Below are 23,607 nucleotides of genomic sequence, written 5' to 3' on the forward strand. Positions count from 1 at the left end.
TGCTGCTGCCCCCTGGGAGGGCAAGGAGAGCATAGAGCCTCTTTTGATTTGTGATGTGTTTTAATTGAGAGACACTCCATCAGTGTAAGTTAATTAATGTGGTCATCCATCCTTCCTCTCAGCAGTACAGGCACCTCTTGCCCAGTTAGCCAGTGTGGGCTTGCTTTAACAGAAAGTAATTTCCTACTGAGCTGTTTCACCAGTTTGACCCCAAAGCTGCTGAAGGGGAGGATCTCACTGCTGGGGACACGGGGACAGAGGGGCACAGGGTGGAGTTTGTCACCCACAGGGGTGATGAGTGATGCTGTGCAGAGCTGGATGAAAGGATTAAAAAGAGGAAAAATGAAAAGAGAAAAAGGACTCACCCTTAAGACAAATCAACAGCAGGAGCCTGGCTTTTATTTTGTTAGCAGGCTGGAAAGCACTAGGGAAAAGCTGGAAAACATTAGGGAGAAGCTCTTCCACCGCATTTAAGCAGCAAGTGAGTCCCCAGACAATCCTCTTGCCCCACAGGGAAGTGGAGCCCCAGCCTGCACTCGTGGCAGGCCCAGATCTTCCTGATTAACTTAGTTGCATTTTCGATTTCAGCCTCAGTGGGGGAAGGAAAATTATGTAAATAGGATTTATAACGACACTTCACGTGTCCTCAGTGCCATGCAAATGAAGCCACAGCGACAGGGCTGACATGGAGGCTGTGCAGGGGAAAGGAAGAAATAACAATGCTTTAAAACCAGACCCCAAAAATAAGTAGGAATAAGGTAAAAGGCCAAGTGGATGAGGAAAGCTGAAGCTGGTGATTCCTCCAACAAATAGAATATCATGATTCACTATGGGATTTCAAAGCAGATAACTTAGTGAGGTTTTCCTTCCTCCCAGGAATATTTGTTGTTCCTTCTCATTCTGGGAACCCCCAAGGTGAGATTTAATCCCGGGATGGTTCGAAGTGAGTGTCTGCCTGCCCAAAGCAGTGGGAGTTGAAGAGCTGCTCAATCCTGCCATCCCTGCTCCTGCAACGCCAGCTTTCCCCTCCCGAGGGCATGTCTGGGTGAGAAAAGTGAGATGATTGCAGATGGGCAGTTGGTGCCTGTATCCTCGCTTTTATGCCATGGAGATTCAGGGAGCAACCTCCAACAGCCCCATCCCCAAGGCAGGAGCTGCCTGGGGAGAGTTCTAACTCTGGTGAGTGATCCCATCAGGTTGCAATCTGCTGCTCCTCTTTGAAGACATCACCAAATGAGCTTCTGGTTGTCCATCTGCACTTGAATGAAATCTCATTGTTCAGAATTCTGCAAAGTTTTTCATCTCCGAGTTGCAGTCTCTGGAATACCAGTAATGTATTCTCTCCTTTCCCTCTCCACATGATTGCAGCATAATCTCCTACTCACTTGATTTATTTAGGCAGGCCTTCAGATGCTCCAGTAATGGGAGTCATTTAGGTCCCTCTGCAGATATGTATTTATTTATTGCTGTTCATTTAAACTGCAGAGCCAGTTGGCAGGAGAGACGCAAGACTGGGGTCACAAGGATGTTAAATTATTCGCTGTCAAAAATAGCTGGTTGAGAAAGTTAAATTAAGCAAGGTCACTCAAGGTCATAGTCAATCACCAGTGGGAGGAGATGGGCATTAATTAGCTCTTTTATTTATGGGGGTCATCATGACCAAAGGACCAGCAGTTGTAACAAAAAGGCCAACTGTAGCAACTCCTCGTATTTTTGGCAGAAGCAGCTCTTGGATGAGAAGCTGAATTGCTGCCCTTGACCATGTTGGAGAAGTTGAGGCTATTGAAAGGCAACGTTGTGATGCTCAGCAAGCCCCACAAAGCATGGGTGGGGGACTTTCCCCTTTCAAAGCCTGTCTCGGGGCTGAACTCAGCAATGCTCCTTCCACAAAAAACCTTTGCCAGTGGTTGGGGAGGTGCTTAGCAGGGGGGAGGTCTCAGAAGGCACCTGAGATACTTGGGGATATCTGGCTGCTCATGCAGACAGGCCCTTGACTGAGATTTTGCCACCTCCCTTGGCAGACAGTTCAGAAGCTGCATATCCATTCTGCTAATACTTGTATTTCATTTCCCATTTGAACTTCATCAGCAGCTTCTTGCTATTATGGGACCTCGTAATACCCTTTTCCTCCTTGTTTAAGACTGCCTAGGGTCAGGCCTCTCCGGCCTTTTCATTCTCCTCTACCATGCACTGCCAGGGACATGACTTAGTGGAGGAATGTCTGGGCTCAATGACCTTAGAGGACTTGCCCAAGTAAGTGCTCCAACTCAAGTAAGTCTATGACCAGTTTAGGTGGGAAATTCAGTTCATAAACTGGGTAGGAATAACCTGGCAGCCAGAAGATCCTCACTTTGTAGCTTGCTGCATGACCATGCCCAGGAGAGCAGCACGAACACGACAGCCAAGTATTTAATGGCAGCATTGACATCTTTACCCAAAGATCTGTATTGTAACTGTTCATCATGAAAAGACCCCCTTTTTCCCAGTTTCTGCAGACAATGCAAGGTGGAAACCATAAGCCACCCTCTCCCCACTGAATACACTGGCTGTGGTTCGGGGTGCACATGCACTGTGATCCGCACTGCGGCCGGCTGCAAACAGCTCATGCTAATTGAGAACTCTGCTGGGAAATCCATACCATTAATTAATTGCCTTTATCAGCACTCACTTCTGCACAGTCACAAATCAGCTCTCTACTGGGCTGCCTGCTAGTAAAACAACACGGAAGGGAAACAACAAGGAGCTCCTTGATTAGAGGAATGAAATCAGGGCATCGGGGTTTGTACTGGAGGAGAGGATTGATGTTGCCCCTGAAATGAGGGTGGGAGCTGTGGCCCTGAGAGATGCTGAGACTGGCCTTTCTGAAAATTTAGTGAGGTAAATCAGCAGAGGAAAGGTTATCTGGGATTGTATCTAAAGAAGGTAACTCAGGTATGACAAACCAAGTTCTGGCAGCACCTGTCTGCTTAAGCATTTAGTCTTCTCCTCTATCCTGAATCCTCCTTGAATTCTTCTCATTGGAGGTGACACCAGGTGACACAAGCATGAGAAATGGGGCTGAGGTCCCCAGTCTCATGGCCATGTGAGCAACCTTTTGCTCAGCACTGCATAATCAGAAGAAAGCTGGACTTACTCTAACACCTTTCCTACTCTGCATTGCTCTGGTCTCCTACATGAGTGCTTCACAGAACCACAGAATGGTTTGGGTTGGAAGGGACCTTAAAGATCACCTAATAACAGCCCCCCTGCCATGGACAGGAACATCTTTTGCTAGACCAGGTTGCTCCAAGCCCCATCCAACCTGCCCTTGAACACACCCAGGGATGGGTGGGACCTCTGTTACAGAGACGGGCTTAGAGAGTTAGTGTTGTTCAGCCTGGAGAAGAGAAGGCCCCAGGGAGACCTTAAAGCATATTCTGGTGCCTAAAGGGGCTACAGGAGAGCTGCAGAGGGACTTTTAACAAGGGCATGGAGTGGTAGGACATGGGGGAATGGCTTCAAAGTGACAGGGAAGGTTTATATTAGATATTAGCAAGAAATTCATTTATATGAGGATGTTGAGGCACTGGCGCAGATTGCCCAGAGAAGCTGTGGCTGCTCCATCCCTGGAAATGTTCAAGGCCAGGCTGGGTAAGGGCCTGGAGCAACCTGGTCTCATGAAAAGTGTTCTGTGGATGGCAGGGGCTTGGAACTAAATGGCCATTTAGTTCTCTGCCAACAAAAACCATTCTACAATTCCTGGCCACAAACCCTCCAGGGCTTTGGTCAACATTCAGCCATGACCACCCTTCTGGAGAGGGCCAGGGCTCAGCTGCTTTGGCAGGAGTACACCTCTGCCTGAGAGCAGACAGTGTTATAGAAGGTCAGTCAATTATCTTGATTTTTACACAGGATTTTCCACAGTGAAAAGCAAGACTGTTTGGAAAACAAGCAGGTTGCCAGCAATCCTACATTCCCTAGAGTGGAGAGGAAGGAAAGGAGCAAATGGCACCGCTGTCCTCTCAACTGCTCTTTGTTTATGACAGGTTAGAAGCAACCCTAACAAATGCTGACTCCAAACCATCCTGACAAGCATTTTTCAGGCAATTTGCCTGCCCTTTCTATTCTTCCCTGAAAAAAGGAAGTTTTTTCCATTTCTGCCACCATCTCTGCCTTCACCTCCCAGCAGAGAGACATGGAAACTCCTGATCCAACAGCTCCTGAGCTGGGTAAGGCAGAGCTGCATATCAAGGCTCTTCCGCAAAACTCATCTTGCAGATAAGTAGCTTGTTTTGATATAAGATCAAATAAGATCTTGGATTGACAAGTCTAAATCATCCCTGGGATCACTTGAATTACTTTGGATTTACACTGGTATAACAGAGACCTAGTTTTGCTTGATAAAATCTTCCCTCTCCTACCAGACATGCTCTCTGTGCAAAGGCAGTGGCTTGTTCCTGAAGGACTCACAGAAAGGCAGAATTTACTTTTCCTAAGGAAATTTTGGAAAACCCTGCTATGTTTCGAGTTTCTCCTTGTTTCCCAGCTGCCTAGCAATATTGCCCATTTATAAGGTGTAGATACATCAAAGCACTGCCTGGTTCCTGTGGCAGAAGACTTTGTTGTTCCAGGCAGTGACCCTCAGATGTTACTTTTGGACTGCCCTCCTTGGCTTTTGGAGTGGCCATACCTGGAGAGGAGGAGCAGGGAAGTGTTGGACCTCGTAGGAACACCTTGACCAAGTCCTTGCTACCACTAATGTAGAGCAAAGCTCCCAGAAGAAGACAAATGTGACTCAGATGATTCTCTGCAAGGCAAGACAATAAGATGAGTAGCCAGTGGCTCAAAAAGGACAAATTTGCCCAGGAATTTATTAATTTTGTGCAGTATATTTCTTACTGAGCTACCTCCAATGAACTCCAGGATCTATGGACTGGCCACTCACATCCCCTGCACTTCAATGAAATGGATGTTTTGGAGGGGCTGAGGTACTTTCTCATGGTGGCCACGTTTTCCAACAGTGCCTTTTCCCCTGCACCAGGAACTATGCCCTCCTGTTTTCATCACTGACACCCCATGGGAACTTGACCCCTGTGAATTTCCCCACCACTTCCAAGGCAGATATTTTCATTCCACAACCTTCTCCTCTTCAGCAAGGAACATCTGTAGGACATGTCCTGGAGGCTTGTAGGGTACTTCCTTCTATGTATTGTTTATCAGCCTAACCTTGACCTAGCATCAGCGTGCAGCCAACTCTAGCACTTGTGCTGACTCCTACACTTGGTGAGGAAACCAACTCCAAAATCTGCTCCCAGGTGTCTCTGATTACAGAGCTCAAGGGAAATTGCTTGGGTATTAATTGGAGAGGTCACCTCCACACCTCAGCTTCATCCGGGCTGAGATTCAAACACAAGGCAAGCATAAAACCATCAGTGCAGTCAAGATTTATTTGCTGCAGTACAGACAGGCTGGAAAGGTAGGCTGTGGGGGAAAACAATAGTGATGTAATTCTTTGTGAAAACTCCAGGAGCAAGGCCCTTCTTAACATCCTCATCTAAGCTCTGAACTGTAACTGAGATGCTGTGCTTGGGAGTTCACAAGAGCCTTGACTTGGGTACTCAACATTTGCTCAGAAATCATCCTCACTACTTGCAGTGTCTGGTGATTGACTTCTGCCATGTCCTCCCCTCCAAGCTCTATGTTTTAGGGGAAAAATACTGTACTGTAGCCAAAAAGACTATGTAGGAGAAGGAGATGTTCCCAAGTGTACTTTTTTCAGAGATCTTTGACACCAATAGTCTTTCATTGCTGCCAGTCTGAGAAATGAACTCAAGCATAATTTTAAAAGCTCCGGATATGCTTTTTTAAAATGCACTGGGGAAAGCAGCAATTATCCAGCATAGCTGATGAGACTGATGCTTACCAGCAGACAGTCCCCTCACACACCCATAATCTGGATGCTAATGAAACCAATGACATCTTACATACCTCAATTTCCTGCTTTTACAAAGTTTTAGAGAATGGGAATGTTTCTGTCTTGAGGCGAATATGAGTATTTGCCCAGAGAAGCTGTAACTGCTCCATTCCTGGAAGTGTTCAAGGCCAGGTTGCATGGGGCTCTGAGAAACCTACTCTAGTGGGAAGTGTCCCTGTCCATGACATGAGGGTTGGAACTGAAGATAGATGAGGAAGTAGATGATCCTGAAGGTCCCTTAGACCCAAACCATTCCATGATTGTAATTTTAGATGCTCTGTATCACCACTGCAGCCTCAGGCATTGCAGACAGGGTGACAAGGCCCCCTAAGTTTTCAGAGGGTTCCCAGAAATGCTTCTCCACAACCCCCAAAACTATGATGTGTCCAAGGCCTGCCTAAACTTCAGCAAAGCCTGCTGATTTATCTATGGGGTTCTTTTTCAAACTTTATATACTTGGCCCTCCAAATAGCTTTCTCCCATTTTTTTGCACAACACAACTGCATTAGTCAAGTAAATGAATAACAATACAGTTTCTGAGGAGAGCTGTGGTGCTGTCAAGAAGCAGTTGCCTCATTAAATCTGTGTCATATCTACTTTCACTCACACAAGGAGGCATGTCTTGGCTGCTGGACAGTGGTCAGGAGCTGGGAATTTGGGCTTTTTTTGTGTTTTGGATTCTCAGTGTTTTTTTTTTTTTTTTTTAATGAGCCAGTGTTGCACAGCCTGTAGGATGCAATGATGAAATCAGGAATGCTCTGATGCTGCAAAAAAGTAAATATTAATCCATCTTCTGGAGAAAATTATATGCAGCTCACAGTTAGCATTTTCCTTGCAATGTAGAAGAAGCAGAGTTTCTCCATTTCTCTCCTGACTCTGCAACTGTGCAGTCTCGTGCTGCAATTACTGATCTCATTAATAAAGCACTGCCTGACCTGGCTGGGATTTGGAGAGGAGATCTAGGGAAATGATAGCTATTGCAAGAAGAGGTAGGGCTGATTCACAGCTTGGCTATCTTCCCTCTGAATCAGCAGGAAAATAATTAATATACAGGCTAGCAATGGGAGACAGCAGCCAGCAGTCCTCCTTACAATCTGAAGTCCTCCTTATTTTTCAGTAACTCAGGTAATTTTACTTACTTTCCAGTTGTGTTAATTAGCAAAAAATTGTGTGAATCATTTGGTGAGGAAAAGCAAAGACAAAATTATTAGCTTTACCTTTAATTCTCAGTGGAGCCTCTTGTTTCACCTGGGCAAATGTTTGCCACCTAAATGCCAGGACTTGCCACAATGCTTTTAGTGGACCTCAAGTAGTCTGGGCTGTGGAAGTTCATAATTTCTTCTGTATGGGGTGTGTGGGAGGGATTTGGGATGCCTGACCTGGGTGTTGCATCCTTTGAGAGCCCCTGATCTTGCTCAAAGATTTCCTGGGGGATGGCATTATCTCACACGTACATCTCTGTATTTTAAAAGGGAAAAAGATAGAATAAACAGACCCAGCAGCAGTCATACAGCACAGAAAGACCAATCACCATGTATGAGGCTGGGAAATCTTACTGCCCAAGGATATAAATCCATCTCAAAGCATCCAGATTACTTCATCTTTGCATATGGCGTTTTAATGGCTGATGATACACACAGCCAGTGGAATGTCTTTTCATTGTTAGATGTCTTTGCCAAAAAGAAGGCATTAAGCCAAAAAGAGACAGAGGAAAAAGTGTTTCAAAAGTTCCTATTTCAACTCTGAAGACTGGAAAAAAAAAACTAAAAAAGCCCCAACAAAACAACCAGTTTACTGACATCAAAAATTTAGAGAAAAAAGGAAGATTAAATTCCCCTTCACATTCAGCTTCTTACAAGGTAAAAAACCCAAAGGAGGGACAAGACTTGTATCTAATTGATCTATTGGGGAATACTTTCCAAGTCTAGCTTTGGAGGGGGCAGGCAGGAGATGCTGTAGGATCCCTGTCCCCAGAGGTTCCAAAGAGGCTGAGCTGTGCAGGGCATGGCAGCTGTAGGGGTAGAGCATCGTGCCAGCTCTCACTGGCTCATCTCGTTCCCCCAAGGGGAAACAAGGTAAGTCCCAGGCACAAACACCCCTGTGCTTTTGGCACAGCTCCCACTGCCACAGTGTGGCTGGGTGCCAGTTTTGATCTGGGGATGAGTTAATCAGCGAGACTCTTCAGCCAGGGACACAGGGCACCCTAATTGGAGAGGCATTGCTCCAGTCATACCCACAGATCAGTGTTATCAGCCTGAGGTCTCTGTCAGGAGAGGGCCCACAGCCTCATGTCTGGGTGAGTGCAAGTGATTGCAGGAATCACATCAGTCACTTCTCATTAGCCAAGCCAAGGGAAAAAAAAATCCTTTAATGCGAGACCATAGTAGAGTTTCAGTCTTCATATTGACATGAACCATACCTTCACAGCTCATAGAGATATATGTTCTTTTCCAGGACCCATGTATGAGACTTAAAACTACTGTCACACCATAATGAATAAAATGAGACTTCTCCTGCCCTCTCTAATTTGCTGACTTCTGACTTCAAGCTTCAGGAGCTTGAAGCTTCAAGCTGCCATCTCTGATATTATCAGAGAATATATATATACAATTATAGTATGGCTCTCTAAGAAGAGACAGCCAAGCTGGGCATGGATTCAGGCAGAATAACACCATGGTTTCATTTGAAATCAGAGGTTGTAAAGAGATGTTCTTTACTTTCAGCCTTCCAACATGATGATGTTTCCACTCCAGATACAAATCACCACCCTTGCTGGAGGTAATTGTCTCCAGTACTGTGTTTAGCACTGTTAAACCTAATTAAGGCAAGAATGGCCAGGTTTTTATTCTGATTTAGGATTTTGCCCTTAATATGTTTAAACATTGATTTCTCCTAAAGCCTGATCATCACGAGTTTGACCTGGAGTTGTTGCTCTCATGGTTTTACAAACCTGACAAGAGGCTGCTGATGTGCCCTGTGATGCTTACTGGAGCGGAGGGGATCTACTGGGATGTAACACAGCTCATGGCATGGAAAAAAGGCTTTTTATGCCACCCTGAACATGAACACAACATGATGTGAGCATGTGGACAAAGCCACTTAGTATCAGATGTCCTGGGCGTTACTGAAGAGCCACAACCACTCTGGAGGGATGTGCACGAGTGCCTCGGTTGCAAAGCAAATTGATAGTGAACTGTCAAATCCAGGGGGATGTGGCAGAAAGATTTTCAGCAGAAACAAGTCCACAGCGTTAATCAGCCCTCCTGCTTTAATTAATGTCAGCAGCAAGAAAACAGCTGGAGTTTGTTTGTTTTTCAGATAACCTGTATAAAAATATCCCTTCTGTACCAGCTCTGTTTTCATGCTGTGGCTTGCAGGTTCATTGTTGTTTTTCATTTTGTAACTAGCACTTAATCTTGCTTTCATTTCAGCCGAGGTGGGATGTTAAAAATGAGATGATTAAAGAAAAAATCCCAAACAAATAGAAGAAAAAAACCCCAAAACAAATGAACCCTCAGAGGACTCTAAATGAACAAAACCCTGTTAAGCAATAAAACCCTGTGAAGCAATGACTCACAAGTGCCTGGACAGGTTTGCCTGGCTGCAGAGGGGATCTGGTTGTTCTGTTCATCACTTCTCCTACCTGAGAAGTTGGATTTGTCCCCAGGCTTCTACAATACTGCAATATTTTAACAAATGTACTCCGTTCCACTGTTCGGCACTGAGTCAACCCACCAGCTATAAGGAAAAAGCAGTGCTAAGGTTAGACATCCACATAAATCACTGCAGCTCTGATACTCGGCCAGCCTATAAATACTAGGGCTTTGACATCAGTTTACATCAGCAGAGTAACTTGCTTAATTCCATTTCTGCGGGATCATGTGAGCTGCTGTTGATTAGCATTCACCTGCCTGATTTCCAGGATGAGAGATCAGTCAGCACCCTCGATGTCCCAAGGTGTTGTTGGGTGCTGTGCCATGGGCACGAGGTCCACAGGACCTGCACACGCTCCAGCTGGTCCCTGTGTTCACTCTACGTGTGTGTCAGGGCCACTAATTACTGCTAATTTCATTAAGTTGGTGTGTGCCTCTTGCATGCACTATAAAGTCAGTCTGAGTGAAGATGATTAATGAGGTTGGATGTTTTTAGTAGCTATTTGTATTGCTGTAGCAGCTGGAAAGTGTCATGCACTGAGAGCCATGGGTGTTGCATGTGAGCAAGGTGAGATATCCAGCTTGGGGGTGACTTACCTTGGAAAGGAGTTTACGAGCCAGAATGCTAAATTAACTATAGTGATTGCAAAATAAGTCTAAAGTAAATCCACAAAGTTTCTGCTTGTAGGTTGGGATGTTTTATACATCGCACACAGTGCTTCACACAACATTAGTTCTGTCTTGGCAAATACAGAGTTTTATGTGTCCCTCACATACAAAAGGTGAATGAGGTGAATGAGGACATCATCCCAGCTCTGTTCCTGCTGAGGGTGCAAGGAACCTCTTCTTGAGCTCATCACATTTTCTCCTCTTGGGTGACCAAGTTTGCATCGAGGCATTTATCCTTGTCCTGCTTCTGTTAATCCTCTCTCATGCCAGCACAACCATGGTCCATGTCCCCATAGGGACCCATCAGAGAACCCCTCAAAAATGACCCACAGAAGAGACAGACCCATCACAGCTTCATTAGTGACTTCATCGTCTTGTCCATTTCCACAAATTTAGGAACAAATATCCAGGTTAGATTGTCAGCTCCTCTGCTAACTCTGTCCATACAGCACCATGAACAGCAAAATCTATGATTGGAGCCACGGGGATTTAAGTGGTGCAAGTACAGACCTTCACTTTTAGCCTCTGAACAGGCTGAATTAAAACAAACAAACAAACAAACAAAAAACAAAAAAACCCCCCAAAACAACAACAACAATGAAAAAAAAAAAAAAAAACAAGCACCAAAAAACAAAAACCAAGGGGGAAGAAGAGAAATTAATAAAGCTGCAAGTAAATTGGCAGTCTTGAAAGAGAATCATCAAGCTCAAAATTCAATTTTCTGTTTGGGAGGAGGGCTTTGACAGAACCACAGTGTTTTTATCCCCAGGGAAATTTCAAAGCATTACTCAGCTCTAGACCAGCCACAAGCTCAATATGCAAAGCTGGATTTCACCCAGCCTCAGAGTTCTGGCAATGCTTGTCTGCAGAGTCTGGATGTGCCTCTGTATGCAGCACCAGTGAGGGGAGATGGCACAGCTTGCCCCAACCATTTACACCACTGGCTCCGAGGTTTGCTGCCCTGGGTCTTGGCCCCTGAATAGTTTACTCCAGGTTGTCCCTGCAGATATACAGCTTCAAGAGAGAGAAGCAGGAGAAAAAGGGGTCTCTGAGCATCTGGGAGAACAGCCAGAAGAGGAGAAAAAACCTTATGGTCATTACCAGACTCTGGCTGCCGGGGTGTGATGAGACTTGCTGGATTAGTGCCTGGCTGTCCACAATTCCTGCCTGGAAAGGTTCTGCCCTGCAGTGATTATCCTCCTCTCTCACTGAAAGGAACAGGAAAAGGCTGAAGCAAAGGCTGTGCAAATTGCACACTCTGGGCTGCCTGCACGTTCACCTGACTCCTGACTCCTGCCTTCTCCTCTCCCACCCACATCACCGACCTGCAGTCCCTTCTAACTGGTGTGTGCTGGGAAAGGCCTTTGAAGGGAAGATGGTGCTGCAGTGTTTACAGCCAACACTACTCTCTGAGCAAGGCCCAGTGCCCAAAGGGCCTCAGCACAAGGCAAAGACTGGGGAACTCTACTGCCATGGAGGCTCTTGGCTGCAGGCAGGCAGCTTCTTAATCCATGCAGGACACACAAACCCTGCTGTTGTACTTGCACACCACTGGCCAAGATGTACAACCACCCATCTACTGAACAGCATCCAGAAGAACCAACCAGCCCTGTGCAACACAGACACCAAGAATCACCTGGGAAATGTTGTATTTAAAACAAAATTCTTTAATAGTTTGTACTAAAAAGACACAAATTAGTGCTTGACTGCAGCATGAAAAACAAATGAAACATATTAAATATTTCAAAGCTACTGTGCTTTGGAAAACAAGATACGCTGATACATATAAGCCTAATGTTGGTTACCAGCTGGTTTGGTAGGAAGAGTCAGTTCAGTGTGTCAAAATTGTCAATAAGCATTTCTCAGTGTAGCTGTGTTCTACAAGTCAACTGCTACTCATCTGTCACAGTGTTATTATCTATCTGCAACAATGTACTGAATTTCAGGAAGAGAAACCCACATGTTGGAACTCATAGCGTCCACATTAGAAAGTTTGGTCAGGTAATGAACAGGAGATTTCATATCCACTCCAGGTGGACAGATGGTGTTTGATCAGACTCTATCATCATCCACGCATTACACTGAGATCAACAATCAACATGACACAGTCATCAATTTGGAAAATCAAGAGAAAAGCTAGTTTCTGTTCAGTCTAAGGAGTAAACGCTGCTTATGCTGCTTGAAACCCTCTCTTCCAAAATCCAGGGAACAATAGGATACACAAACAAAGTTCTTCCACACCTTTAATGTGGAAAACATTTTGGTACATAACTTGCTATGAGCCATTTTATTCAGCACTGTCTTTGGAGAAACATATATATTTTCCAGAGCTTTGGGGACAGAAGAAGGATTCTAAGATTGTGCTTATAGCTATTCCTGTGGATAAATAAGCAAAAGACCCTTTATCTTTGCATTGTTAAAAATCTTAACAATCTTCTCTTATCAATTTGTGTGATATACGTGCAAAAAACCCCCAAAATTGCAGGCACTGTTTTAGGGTCTCACATCAACTCTGAACTCAGTTCTTCTTAAATCTACAATTACATACTTAGTAAAACCTAAAAAATTTCAAGAAGTAAAATGGGAGAATTCTGCAGTAAAGCAAGAGGTTCAGGCATTAAACCTGCCTCTCAAACTGTACATACAAATCCCTCTGTCCCCAGTCCTGTTTAGAGCATCTGGCTGGGAGCTCCAATAAGGGGGCTCCACATAAAGTGCTTGCTTGACTGCTGCGCCCTCACCCTGCCTGTCACTGAACTACACAACCCGAAATAAACACCTCCTGTACAGCTTAATCCCTCACCCAGCCTTCAGAGCCTGGAAAGATGCAACAGCATCAGCAAGGTGGGTAGCCAGGCTCAACTTTGAGTCAAGGGCAGACATGTATTTGATAACTAACATGAAAGCCAGTAAAAATAGCACTGGGATTCCTGCAGAAGCAGGACTTAAAAAAAAATATTGACCCCCACCTACCAAAGACTTTGTCTTAGAGACCTCAGGAGGAAACACAGCCCCAGATCTCATAAAAGCCTTGTAACAATGAGATCAGGCACTTGGCAGCTGTAGGCAGTTGTGCGTGAGAAACTGAACAAAGAAACCCAAACCCAATTTTAATAGTTACATAGAAAGTTCTCTGTGTTTAGGTTACAGACTCTCAAAATAAGCTGGCAGAAGACATTCCAGATAGGTCAGAAATGCATTCATTCATGTACAAAACATTTCAAAACATGTGTCATGTTCCATCTTCATAAAACCACCTCTAAGTCATCTACAATGAACTGAATGTAACAGAAACTACATCACTTCTGTGGTGAAGAGAGTCAACATGGAAAGTTAAATGTATAAATAGCAAAACATCCAAGTATCTAAAGTGCAGATACCAGGAGGGTGGTTGACGTAATACTACGGGATTCTGTGCTTAATCTTTTGTTATTCTCTTTTCATGTAAGATTTCTTAATCTCCTTCTGGCTGTGCTCTGCTCATGTGTAATAAAGCCTCCATCATTTATCCCTCTTCATGGTAAAGTCTCACAGTCAAACAGCACTTTGCAGTTAAAGCCTCCCACTGCCTACTTATAAAGTGCAGATGGGGTTTAAAGTAAACTGAAAGTTTAACCTGAATATGTTAATCTAAATTACAGGGCACACATTCCCCCCAAATGGATGTGTGTTCCTGAATTCTGATGTCTACTAAAGAAAACAGCATTGCTGCTCTGTTACAGCTCCTCTGTACTGAATTGTTTTACCACCTGCTATTAAAATGCTGTAATATATCCACAGAGAGAAAACAGGTTTTAAAAAATGGTATTACTGAAATTCTTGAATGCAGATTAAACAAGTTGATAGTGACTGCAAGAAACACTGGTAGTATCGGGAGGATTTTCTGTTGCTGAGATTCACATGGAAGTGTTTGATGAAAAAGACATTCAGCTGCTTGAAATGAGGTGTTAGAAGCAAATCCACGATGGCCAAAAGAATCAACTGCATTTCAAATCATACAATTCGCCTTTAGCCAAGCAAGACAGCACAGAACAGGATTAAAAGAGAATTAAAACTAATTAAAGAGCAATATTTTCCACTATATCCCTCCCAGATTTCACTACACCTGTCTGAATTGAAGTCCTCCTACTCGAATCTCTCTCTAAAGCAGCCAGACTTACACAAAGATGAGTGGCAGACTGAGCACAGGCTGTGGGTGACAGACACCAAACAAGTGAGGATATTTACAGGCAGTGAACAGTCAGCCAGGAATCAATACAACACCACTGCCACTCCCAGGGGCTGCACAGGCTAAGTCAGGCTGCTCTGATGTGCACACATTCAGGCAAATGTAATTAAGGGCACAGGTATGGTACAATACATGACAGAGGTAGACTGGCAAGTGGTAACACTGCATATTCCAACTCTGACTGGAGGGAGTTTTTAAACATCCATGGGCAGTACAGCAGCCCTGTGCTAACAGAAAAACCATTAAGATGAAGTCTGGAGATGACTAATACTGCTAGCCAACAGCACTGCTTTTGAAACATGGATGAGATTTCTGCTCACTAGAGAATGCATATCTTGAGCTGTATCTAAAAAAATCTAAATTCCCAGAATTAGGTATGGGTTTGATCTGTACTGTGAGAGCAATTTTGAAGTTTTCCCTCTTATTTCCAAGAAAGAATTTTTCAGCTCATGGACTGCAGAGCTACTTACTGCTCATCTGTGTCAAATTGATGGTCGTACGGTGGCAGATTTCCTGGTTCTTCATAGATGTTAAGGAATAGAAGAGTTCATTGTTATCAAGTCTGTACAACACATCCTGCAGACACCTGCTACTTCCATAATTCTCTTTAAAGTAGCTGCTGTCTGAATCCTACTCAAAAAATAGGATCACACATGACTTGCTAAGATGTAGTGCAGGAAAAGTTTGTGATATACTGCTCTAAGGTCTGTAGAAAAAAATCAACATTGTCATACAAGCGATATAAATAAAAAGCAATTAACAGACATTTAACACATTACAGGAGTAAGAATGTATGTCTTTCCAGGCACTAGAAAAGGCAGTCTGAATTTCAATGACATGTAGTTAAAACTGGCTTGTCATTTTCAATATCACTCACAAGATCAGTAAGGCAGTCAAATCAAAGCACCCATGATTTTAGATTATTTATGCTAAGAAGGATACACAGGTAAATTACATTCCTCAGGGTCTAATATAACCTGCTGAAAGAAAGGCTGCTGGCAAGGTGGTAGAAGTGTGCATGTTTTTGCTCATTTGGAATGCAGGAGAAAGCCAATTTGCATTTTTTTTAAAGAAAAAAACATCAACAAAAAACAATACATAAATGAAAAAATAACAGCACTATAAAATTAAAATATTAACTTTTCAATTTTTAAAAAATCCTGACAATTCAATCCAACAAGATCTGAACCCCCATCACAGACTTCCTAGTTGCAAATGTGTAGAAGAATCAACAAATATAAATATACCATACCATTGCAGAGATGCCTGATCAATAAGAAAGTGGCTTTCCAAGACACTCTGGTTCTTGCAATTAATTAACTAAACAGAGTGCCCAGATCCTTCAGTAACAAAACTAAGGCTACTAAAATAAAGGCTTTATTCCATTTCCATAAAAATAGTATCATACCAAGCAGATGTCACAAGTGACTGTTGATACGTCTTGCTGCTGCACTGCTTCTCTTACGAGACTCCTTCCCTAACTTATGAACACATGTAAACATACTAAATGAGAAAATGGGATACAGTATGTAGAAAAATGCTTGAGAAAGCCTGGAGGTGAACAGGCAGGCACTTATTTTCAAGCTACATTTTTGAAACAGTTCTCAAATATCTTTATAAAAATATACCTTCTGGATAATTAAAGACACCTGATCCATAACAGCTTTTTCCTACCTCTGTGCTAGTTCTGCTAAGTTCTTTCAGTCTGAAGAGCACTCAAATTTCCCAGCACAGATGCTGACCTTGTCTATGGAACTGAAGCCTACTGATATCAAAGCTATTCTGAAATTACCCTTCAGGTGTCTTTATAGGGTGCACAGGTTGAAATGCATTGCTATCAGCATGTGCTTAAACCTCATTGAATTCACTCAAGGTTAAGTATCTTTTTCCAATGCAGTTTGGGGTTATTTGATCTCAAGGGTCCAGGGTTGTCACATAACAGAAGCCACATTTTAATTTGGAGGTTCACATCAGTGGAAGAGTTACTGATGGATGTGAGAGATGCAGAGAAACTGCAAACAGAGAAAAGAGATGATTTTAGCCAGCACTGATTGTTCAATAGTCAAGACTCTGAGACCTGGGACACAGCTTTACAGCTATATTACCATGCTTTGCTGCTGTGAGCACATTGTAAATCAATACAAAATGGGATTTTGGATCAGTCTGAGTGTTTCCCTTTTTTCTTCATGGCAAGAAGGACAAATCAGTCAGAGCATCCAAAGCAGACAAAAATTGCATAGAATGGCGGCAAGTAGGCACAGAGATAGACTCTGTTTGTTGCCCAAAATTAAGAGCATCAAAATCACAGCCTTCATATGAGGTATATTTTGAAAAACTGTGTTAGTTTAATGTTTTCTTTAAATTTACTTGCTAACTTTCATCAGCTGGGTAGATAAAATTTGCAGAAAACAGAGTTTGTCCCCCTCATTAATCCCCTAAGTCTGGTTTCAAAAGGTGGTCAGCTTTCTCACAGACTAAGAATGTGATAGATTAAAAGCAAGCAAAGCACTGCCCCTTGTATTTGGGGATATCCTCAGCCTCAGTCTTGTCCTTTACTCCTCCTTCAAAGTTTCTGAATAAGATGCTGCTGAAAGTCCCACCAATATTTAAGACTTGTAAAGTAAGATGATGATAAATTCAAGGCTGAACTAGAGCACATCTAAGGTGTTTGTCAATCTGTAGTATGAATGGGAAATGGGAAGTTGAAGAAAGGGATAGAAAAGTTAGGTATGTAAATAACCATTACAAAAAATTTAAAAAGAGTGTTTCTTATGTTTCTACAGTCACTCCAGATGTTTGCAATGAATCACTGGTCAAAAAATTAGGAACTGAGCTCCCAGATGCAAACAGGAACACCTATAAAGCTTCACCATTTCAGTATCTTCCGCTGGTCACACTTTGGAACATCCTCCATGATGAACCTCTCAGTAGGACTAAAGAGAAAACAAGCTTGGTAGAAAATGAACTAAATGGCACAGGTATCCCAACCATTTTGCTTAAAATATAAATTGCAAAGGAGGTTGTGGAAAAGCAAGGTAGAATAAAGGCCCAAATCAACCATTACATACTTCATTAATTTTATAAAAGTGCAAGGTTAAAGTAGTTTGGGTTAAGCATTCAGTTCACTATAGGCCACACAGATGCTTAACTTGGCCATCAATGGCCTAGTTTTGTCATTTTTGTCATTCAGTTACTAATATTAGTTTAGACCACAGAAAGAACAAAAACTGAATGAAAAAACGTAAGCAATCCACTTCAAAAATGGTTAGTTTTCTGTGACCAGCACGAAATATTACCGCAATATCATCAGCTGTACAATATATACATAAAACCCTTGTGTCTTAATCTTTGTTTTAACAACTTCGAATAAAGCTGCACTAAGTGCTATTTCCCTAGTGTGCCAGCTCTTTGCTCTGTTCCAGCCGACTGGCCTTGCAGCACAGAGAAGTCCTTTAATAGCAATGGTACTTGGATTGATCCAGAATTTTGACACTTCAGCCTGAGCAACTGTTGAAATGCTTTATTCAGCCAGGCCAGGTGATCGCGTGCGGCTGCCCAGGGCTCAGTCAGAGGTTCTTGGGTGGCTCCACAAGAAGAACAGGCCATATTCCAAAAACAAACTGTCAAAAGAAAAATAGGAATAGGGGAAAGGTTCCTTGGAACATTATGTTTCTTGGAACTGAAACCGAACACTATTAAACATAATCTAATGATTGGATGAAAGGGGAATGGCTTTAAAATGAAAAAGCGTAAGTTCAGATTGGATATTAAGAAGAAATTCTTTACTTTGAGGGTGGTGAAATACTGGCATGGGCGGCCCATAGAAGCCATGGATGTTCCACCCCTGGAAATGTTCAAGGCCAGGTTGCAGTACCCGAAGGGCTCTGAGTAACCTGGTCTAGTGGAAAGTGTCCCTTCCCATGGCAGGGGGGCTGAAACTAGATAATCATTGAGATCCCTTCCACCCCAAACCATTCTGTGATTCTAGGAAAATTTCAACTGCATTTCTTGGGATGTAAGCAGAAGTCAAAGACAGTACCCTAACAGGCATAATTATTGAGCCCCACCAACAGTTCAAAGCACAAGATATCCAAATGTACACTAATAAATACAAAATACAGCTTGCTTACCTTCACCTTTGGCCTGTGTTTCAGGAAAAGTGTCCTTGTATATAAACTGAGGAGAAGGAAAAAAGCATGCTTAAAATTTCAAGCATAAGACAGCATATAAAATAAGGATGTCCTGATCCCAGTTTTATTTTCCAACTATAAAAGCATTGTTTCTGTGATTGCAGAGCTACCCATTCTGCCTAGATTTAGTCAACTCAGGAGATGTTAACCTCCAGTAAATCGCCCTAGCAGACTAATCCACAAAATTATTTACCCTATCACCTATGTGGGGAGAAAGAAAGAAACCCTGAGAGGTAAAAAAAAAACCAAAAACAAACAAAAAAAAAACCATAAAGAAACCCCCAGGGACTGGATTCTGCCATTTTAGAAGGATGAAATTAAATCAGTGTACCACAAAATACAGCAGATGTTAAAGGGGGAAAAAGGCAGCATAGCTTGATTCTACATCTTATTCTTAGATGCTTTCTCCTCTCAGTCAATCTTTTCCGGTGAATGACCTCACATTTTTTTAAAAGGCAATTCCACTTTGTGGCATGTTGGAAAAACCTTGCCTATGCTTGATTCCTGCAAGGAAATTTTTTTGAGGCAATATTCTAAAATATTACCTCAAGCTCTTTAGAGTAGCAGACAACCTGTAAACTAAAATGGAGCAACTGTTTTCCATATACCTTGACATATTTCTATGTATATATACATTTACATATACGTAGGCAAATATGCCTACATATATGTAAATGTATATATACATAGAGATATATATACACATAAATGTAACAATGAGCTATCAGGTCATCTAATGGAACTGTACTTATTTTCCTTGCATTTTCCTTTTATTAGTTATTTTAACATCGGACAAAAAAGGTCAATTCTATGTTAGATGTAGAAAAATTGATATATAATCAAGTTCTCAACTACATAGGATGTAAACATATAACAGACATTCTCTTTGTTATTGTTAAGTGGTAAAATTTTATTTAATTAGATGATGAACGAACAGCAGAAATTCTTCACATTTCAGTTTACATTCTATTCTTGCCCCTGGTTCCACTAGATGGTGGTATAGAGCAAAAATGAGAAAAATCTGCTGCCTCCAGACTTGCTAACTTACATTCTTGTTTAAGCCCTTTTGAGAACAGCTCCTCTAAAACTACTTTAGCCATCACCTTCTGCACTACAGCAGGATGCCTGCTGGTTTTCAGGAGTGACAGTGCCTATCAAAAGATTTGTTAAGCTCCTAAATTTAAACATGTTTTAGTACTTCAGGATTGCTGCTCAAGAACAGACAAGTATTAATGGCTTACATTCTGAAATTAATATACCGTCAAACAGTTTTGGTTTAACTGCCACAGGCTTCCCATTTCTGAATTAAATTTTCTTGAAGAATCATGACTATTTAAAGACTAGTGATTACATTTTGAAAAATATAGATTAGTTTTAAGAGAGTTTTTAGATCAGTTACAAAGGGGAAAGAAAACAGTACACCAGTTTAATAAGTAATTTTCCTGCTCTTCTGGATGGTACAACATTCTGAAGTCCATCTGAAGCTGAGAAAACTTGTAAGATCTCTGTGAACTTCCAGTTTAGAAAACATTTCCTACCTTAGCAGGATATGAAGGTAAGAGCCCAGGCCTGTGAGAATATGCCACCATGCATGAAACTGTGTCACAGCTCCCACCACAGGAGGCATCTTCTCTCGTAATGCTCTGAAAGAAAGGAATGCCATGCAATGGAATAGTTTTTCCCAGCTAAGCAATCTCAAATCACAATGTTGGATTATCAGATCACCCATTATTGTTTCCATATCTCAGGCATGTGCTGGACAGGGGAGGCTTCATGGAATCAGGCTTTCAGCAGGTGAGGAGCAGCACTTACACTTTACACTGCCAGTACAAAGAGATATCAGCAAACTGACTTTCTTATACATTTAAAGAAAACAGACATTTCCTCATATGATGAGTGACCAATTTCTTCTGGACTCAAATTTCAGGGAATATACTTATGGCATCCCACAGTCCCAAATGAATCCTACCACCCTCCTCCATAAGACCCTGTGAACTACTGTCAATAGGATGAAATATTGAGTTTAAGGTCCAAGAGAGGAAATGAGATTTATCAGACATTATCACTTTAAACTGGGCAATCACACCACCTATTCTGCAGGTACGTGGAAGCTCAACTTGCCTTTATCTGTTGGAGTCTTAAAACAGGGACAAAATGGGTGTTTAATGAGGAAGCAATTAAAGGAGAGGGTCTGAGATACTCCACCAACATGCTTTGTATTTTGTAGTTATGGGGTGTGAGCTACTCGAGAAGGGGCGAAGGGATGGAGATAAAGAAATAAAGAGAAGGAACTACATTGCTCTTATTTCTCCTGCTCATTAGGCTTCTGCAGATAATGCCTATTTTGGTTGATGGTGGAGGAACTGTTTGCATCTGCTGGTCTTTTTTTCCACTTTAATTTCACTTGTCAAAGTAAAAAGTGGAAAACAACGATTGCATGTGTTAAGCAAGAAAAATCTGCAACTCCTGGAATATGTCCTTACTGCTTGATATTACAGTGCTTAGTCCAAAGCTGCTCAGTCACAATTACTAGCACAAAGTTCCAATTGAGTCAGCCCAGCAATGACACAGTGGAACATGCAGCCTGGCACAAACTTTGAGCCTTTGGATGGCAGGAAATTTCAAAGCTCAAATTCAAAAGTGCGTGGTTACAACCAGAGAAACTGAGTGCTACAGAGTTTTTGCTATTTTGATTTTTTTTTAAATAAGCTGCAGATTTACTAAAATATGGAACAAAAAACCCTGAATCAAAACCCAGTTTTGAACTTTAAAACCAAACAGAGCAGGTAGGTGGATGATTCACAAGCTAGACATCCAGAGAATAAAGAATTTCAAGGGATTTGAATGTATTTTCTCCAAAGATTCAGAGTATAATACCTCCTGGAGAAATCCAAGGCGTTGCAGATGTCTGACTAAAGCTAGTAAACAAGCATATTTTTTTTTCTATCACCATAACCACACAAGTCTTACAGGAAAGATGCTAACTTTTTTTCCCCTTATGAAATGAGGAGGGAAGAAAGTGCCTCAGCAGCTGGTGTCATTTTTGGGCCTAGGAACCAGTTCAAAACCTCCATGGACCCACAGCAGCTCAGCAGGTTTGGTGATTTGGGGGTTGTGATCTCACCAGTGACGTGAGACAGCTGCAAAAATCAACCCTCATGCCAATATTTGCAAAGTAACTGTAAACCAATGCCAAATTATTGGGCCAAATCCAGCACAGTTATTCGTGCTGCCAAATAACTACTCTATCCCATCTCTATCAAGTGCTCCTAGGGATGAGGATCATGTATTATATTAATTTTTAAAAAGTTTCAAGAATACTCTGTTGGAATTAACTTTCAGTTTGCTTAACCCAGCACAGGGATTGAAGAGCCAGAAGGGATGGAAAACTTTAGACTTCTTTACAGCACACTGTTATTTAGCTCTTACAAACCAGCCTACTAGGACAATTCTGTACAACACAGATTCCATGGCATAACGGTGTTTCAAATTGTCAAAAATGTATTTTTCTGAATGCTGGAATTAACATTTCCATCTCCTCCAGCTTGCTGAACAATACATGAATTGCAACTAAGTGCTGTTTATTGGTAACACGGATATTGAAATAGGTATTTCCTGAGCAGTAGTAGCAGAAGTAGTTGTGCATGTTTTCTTTAACATGCAGAACTACTGGTTTTGATATTTTCATAGGAAATGGAAGAGCAGAAAAGAAAACCCAAATGAGCAGGATAAAAAACCATTCAGATGAAATCAAGTCTGAATAACAGGCTTTAGTCATCCACAGACTCTCAAAATTACTTCAGTGACATTATTTCTCTCAGTTTAATTTGAAGTTAAAGAGAAATTAAAAACAAAAATTCTATAAATGGTTAAAAAAATTTAAAAACCCCTGTTGAGTGCTAACTCTAGTCATGAGCAATCTGCATAAAATCTCATGGATGTTTTGTAGGCAGCATGCCATACATACAATGAGATGGACTTGAATATGCACCTCAGAAATAATCCAATCTTTGTACTTAAAGGCTATTAAGAGTTATCCAGACAAGTGAAAAAACTCACCTCAATTTATCACAGAAAATGTTGTCCACATTCCAGAGAAAAAATCCCATTAAAAACACAGTTAAAGATGTATATCCTAAACCTCTAAGCCATGGGTATACCCTAGAGAGAGAAATAATGCAAAGTTTAGTTCAGAATGGTTAAAGATACAGAAATATTCTAATATATACTACACTAAATATGTGTAAATACAGAAATGCTGCTATATGTAAATAAAATTCTTTATCAATTTGGTTTTTCCCTCAAAATAAAAAAATATCAACTTCAAATTTCATCTGTTTAAATATTGTATTTTACTTCTTCTCTCTCCTGATCTCATATTCTCTGAGACTGTTATTTTACTTTTACTTCTGTAATTATAAATGTTTTCTAAAATACTGCCCTCTCTGAGTGAAACCAAAAAGTGGGAAAACTAAAGTTGGCTAAAAGGTACTAATTCTTCAGTCCTGTGTATATTCTTTCATTAAATAAAAAAAAAGAAAAAAAGATCTCTGTTACCAAGTAGGACTCTCATTCCCAAAAGAAGAGGGTCTCTGCCAAGAGATGATATCTCTGTACTAGGGAATTTGTATATATATGGTCTTTCAAAATTCCTCTTTTTTTCAGTGTAGACCACCATGACCAACAACTAACTAAATCAATGGTATTAAACCCCAGTACTTTTATGTTCATCTTTTAGTTGGATGCTACTGGAAATAGAAAAATGTCAATTTAATTTCAGCAGAAAAAAATTTTTCTTCAAGATATGGAAAACACACTGAAGAATCAGATGCAAGAAAGTGCATCATTAATAAATTTACTTTCCCTATCCACATTCAGGTTGGACCATGAAATTGTAAACTTCCAACATGGAAG

At 41.7% G+C, this 23,607-nt stretch overlaps 1 protein-coding gene across 1 annotated transcript in view; it reads right to left on the bottom strand.

The window, feature by feature from the left end:
- Positions 1 to 11,921: 11,921 nt before the first annotated feature.
- ACER3 (alkaline ceramidase 3) overlaps positions 11,922 to 23,607 on the bottom strand; it is a 56,400-nt gene continuing 44,714 nt past the window's right edge. Inside the window, exons 8-11 of the mRNA XM_058045743.1 lie at positions 22,753 to 22,854; positions 20,232 to 20,336; positions 18,634 to 18,679; positions 11,922 to 18,123 (exon numbers count right to left, since the gene is read on the bottom strand). Of these exons, the coding sequence (XP_057901726.1) occupies positions 18,070 to 18,123; positions 18,634 to 18,679; positions 20,232 to 20,336; positions 22,753 to 22,854 (307 nt within the window). The 3' untranslated portion in view covers positions 11,922 to 18,069. The remainder of the gene's footprint in view (positions 18,124 to 18,633; positions 18,680 to 20,231; positions 20,337 to 22,752; positions 22,855 to 23,607) is intronic.

Source organism: Melospiza georgiana, chromosome 2 (assembly GCF_028018845.1).
Source record: "Melospiza georgiana isolate bMelGeo1 chromosome 2, bMelGeo1.pri, whole genome shotgun sequence".
NCBI classification, from domain to species: Eukaryota; Metazoa; Chordata; class Aves; order Passeriformes; family Passerellidae; genus Melospiza; species Melospiza georgiana.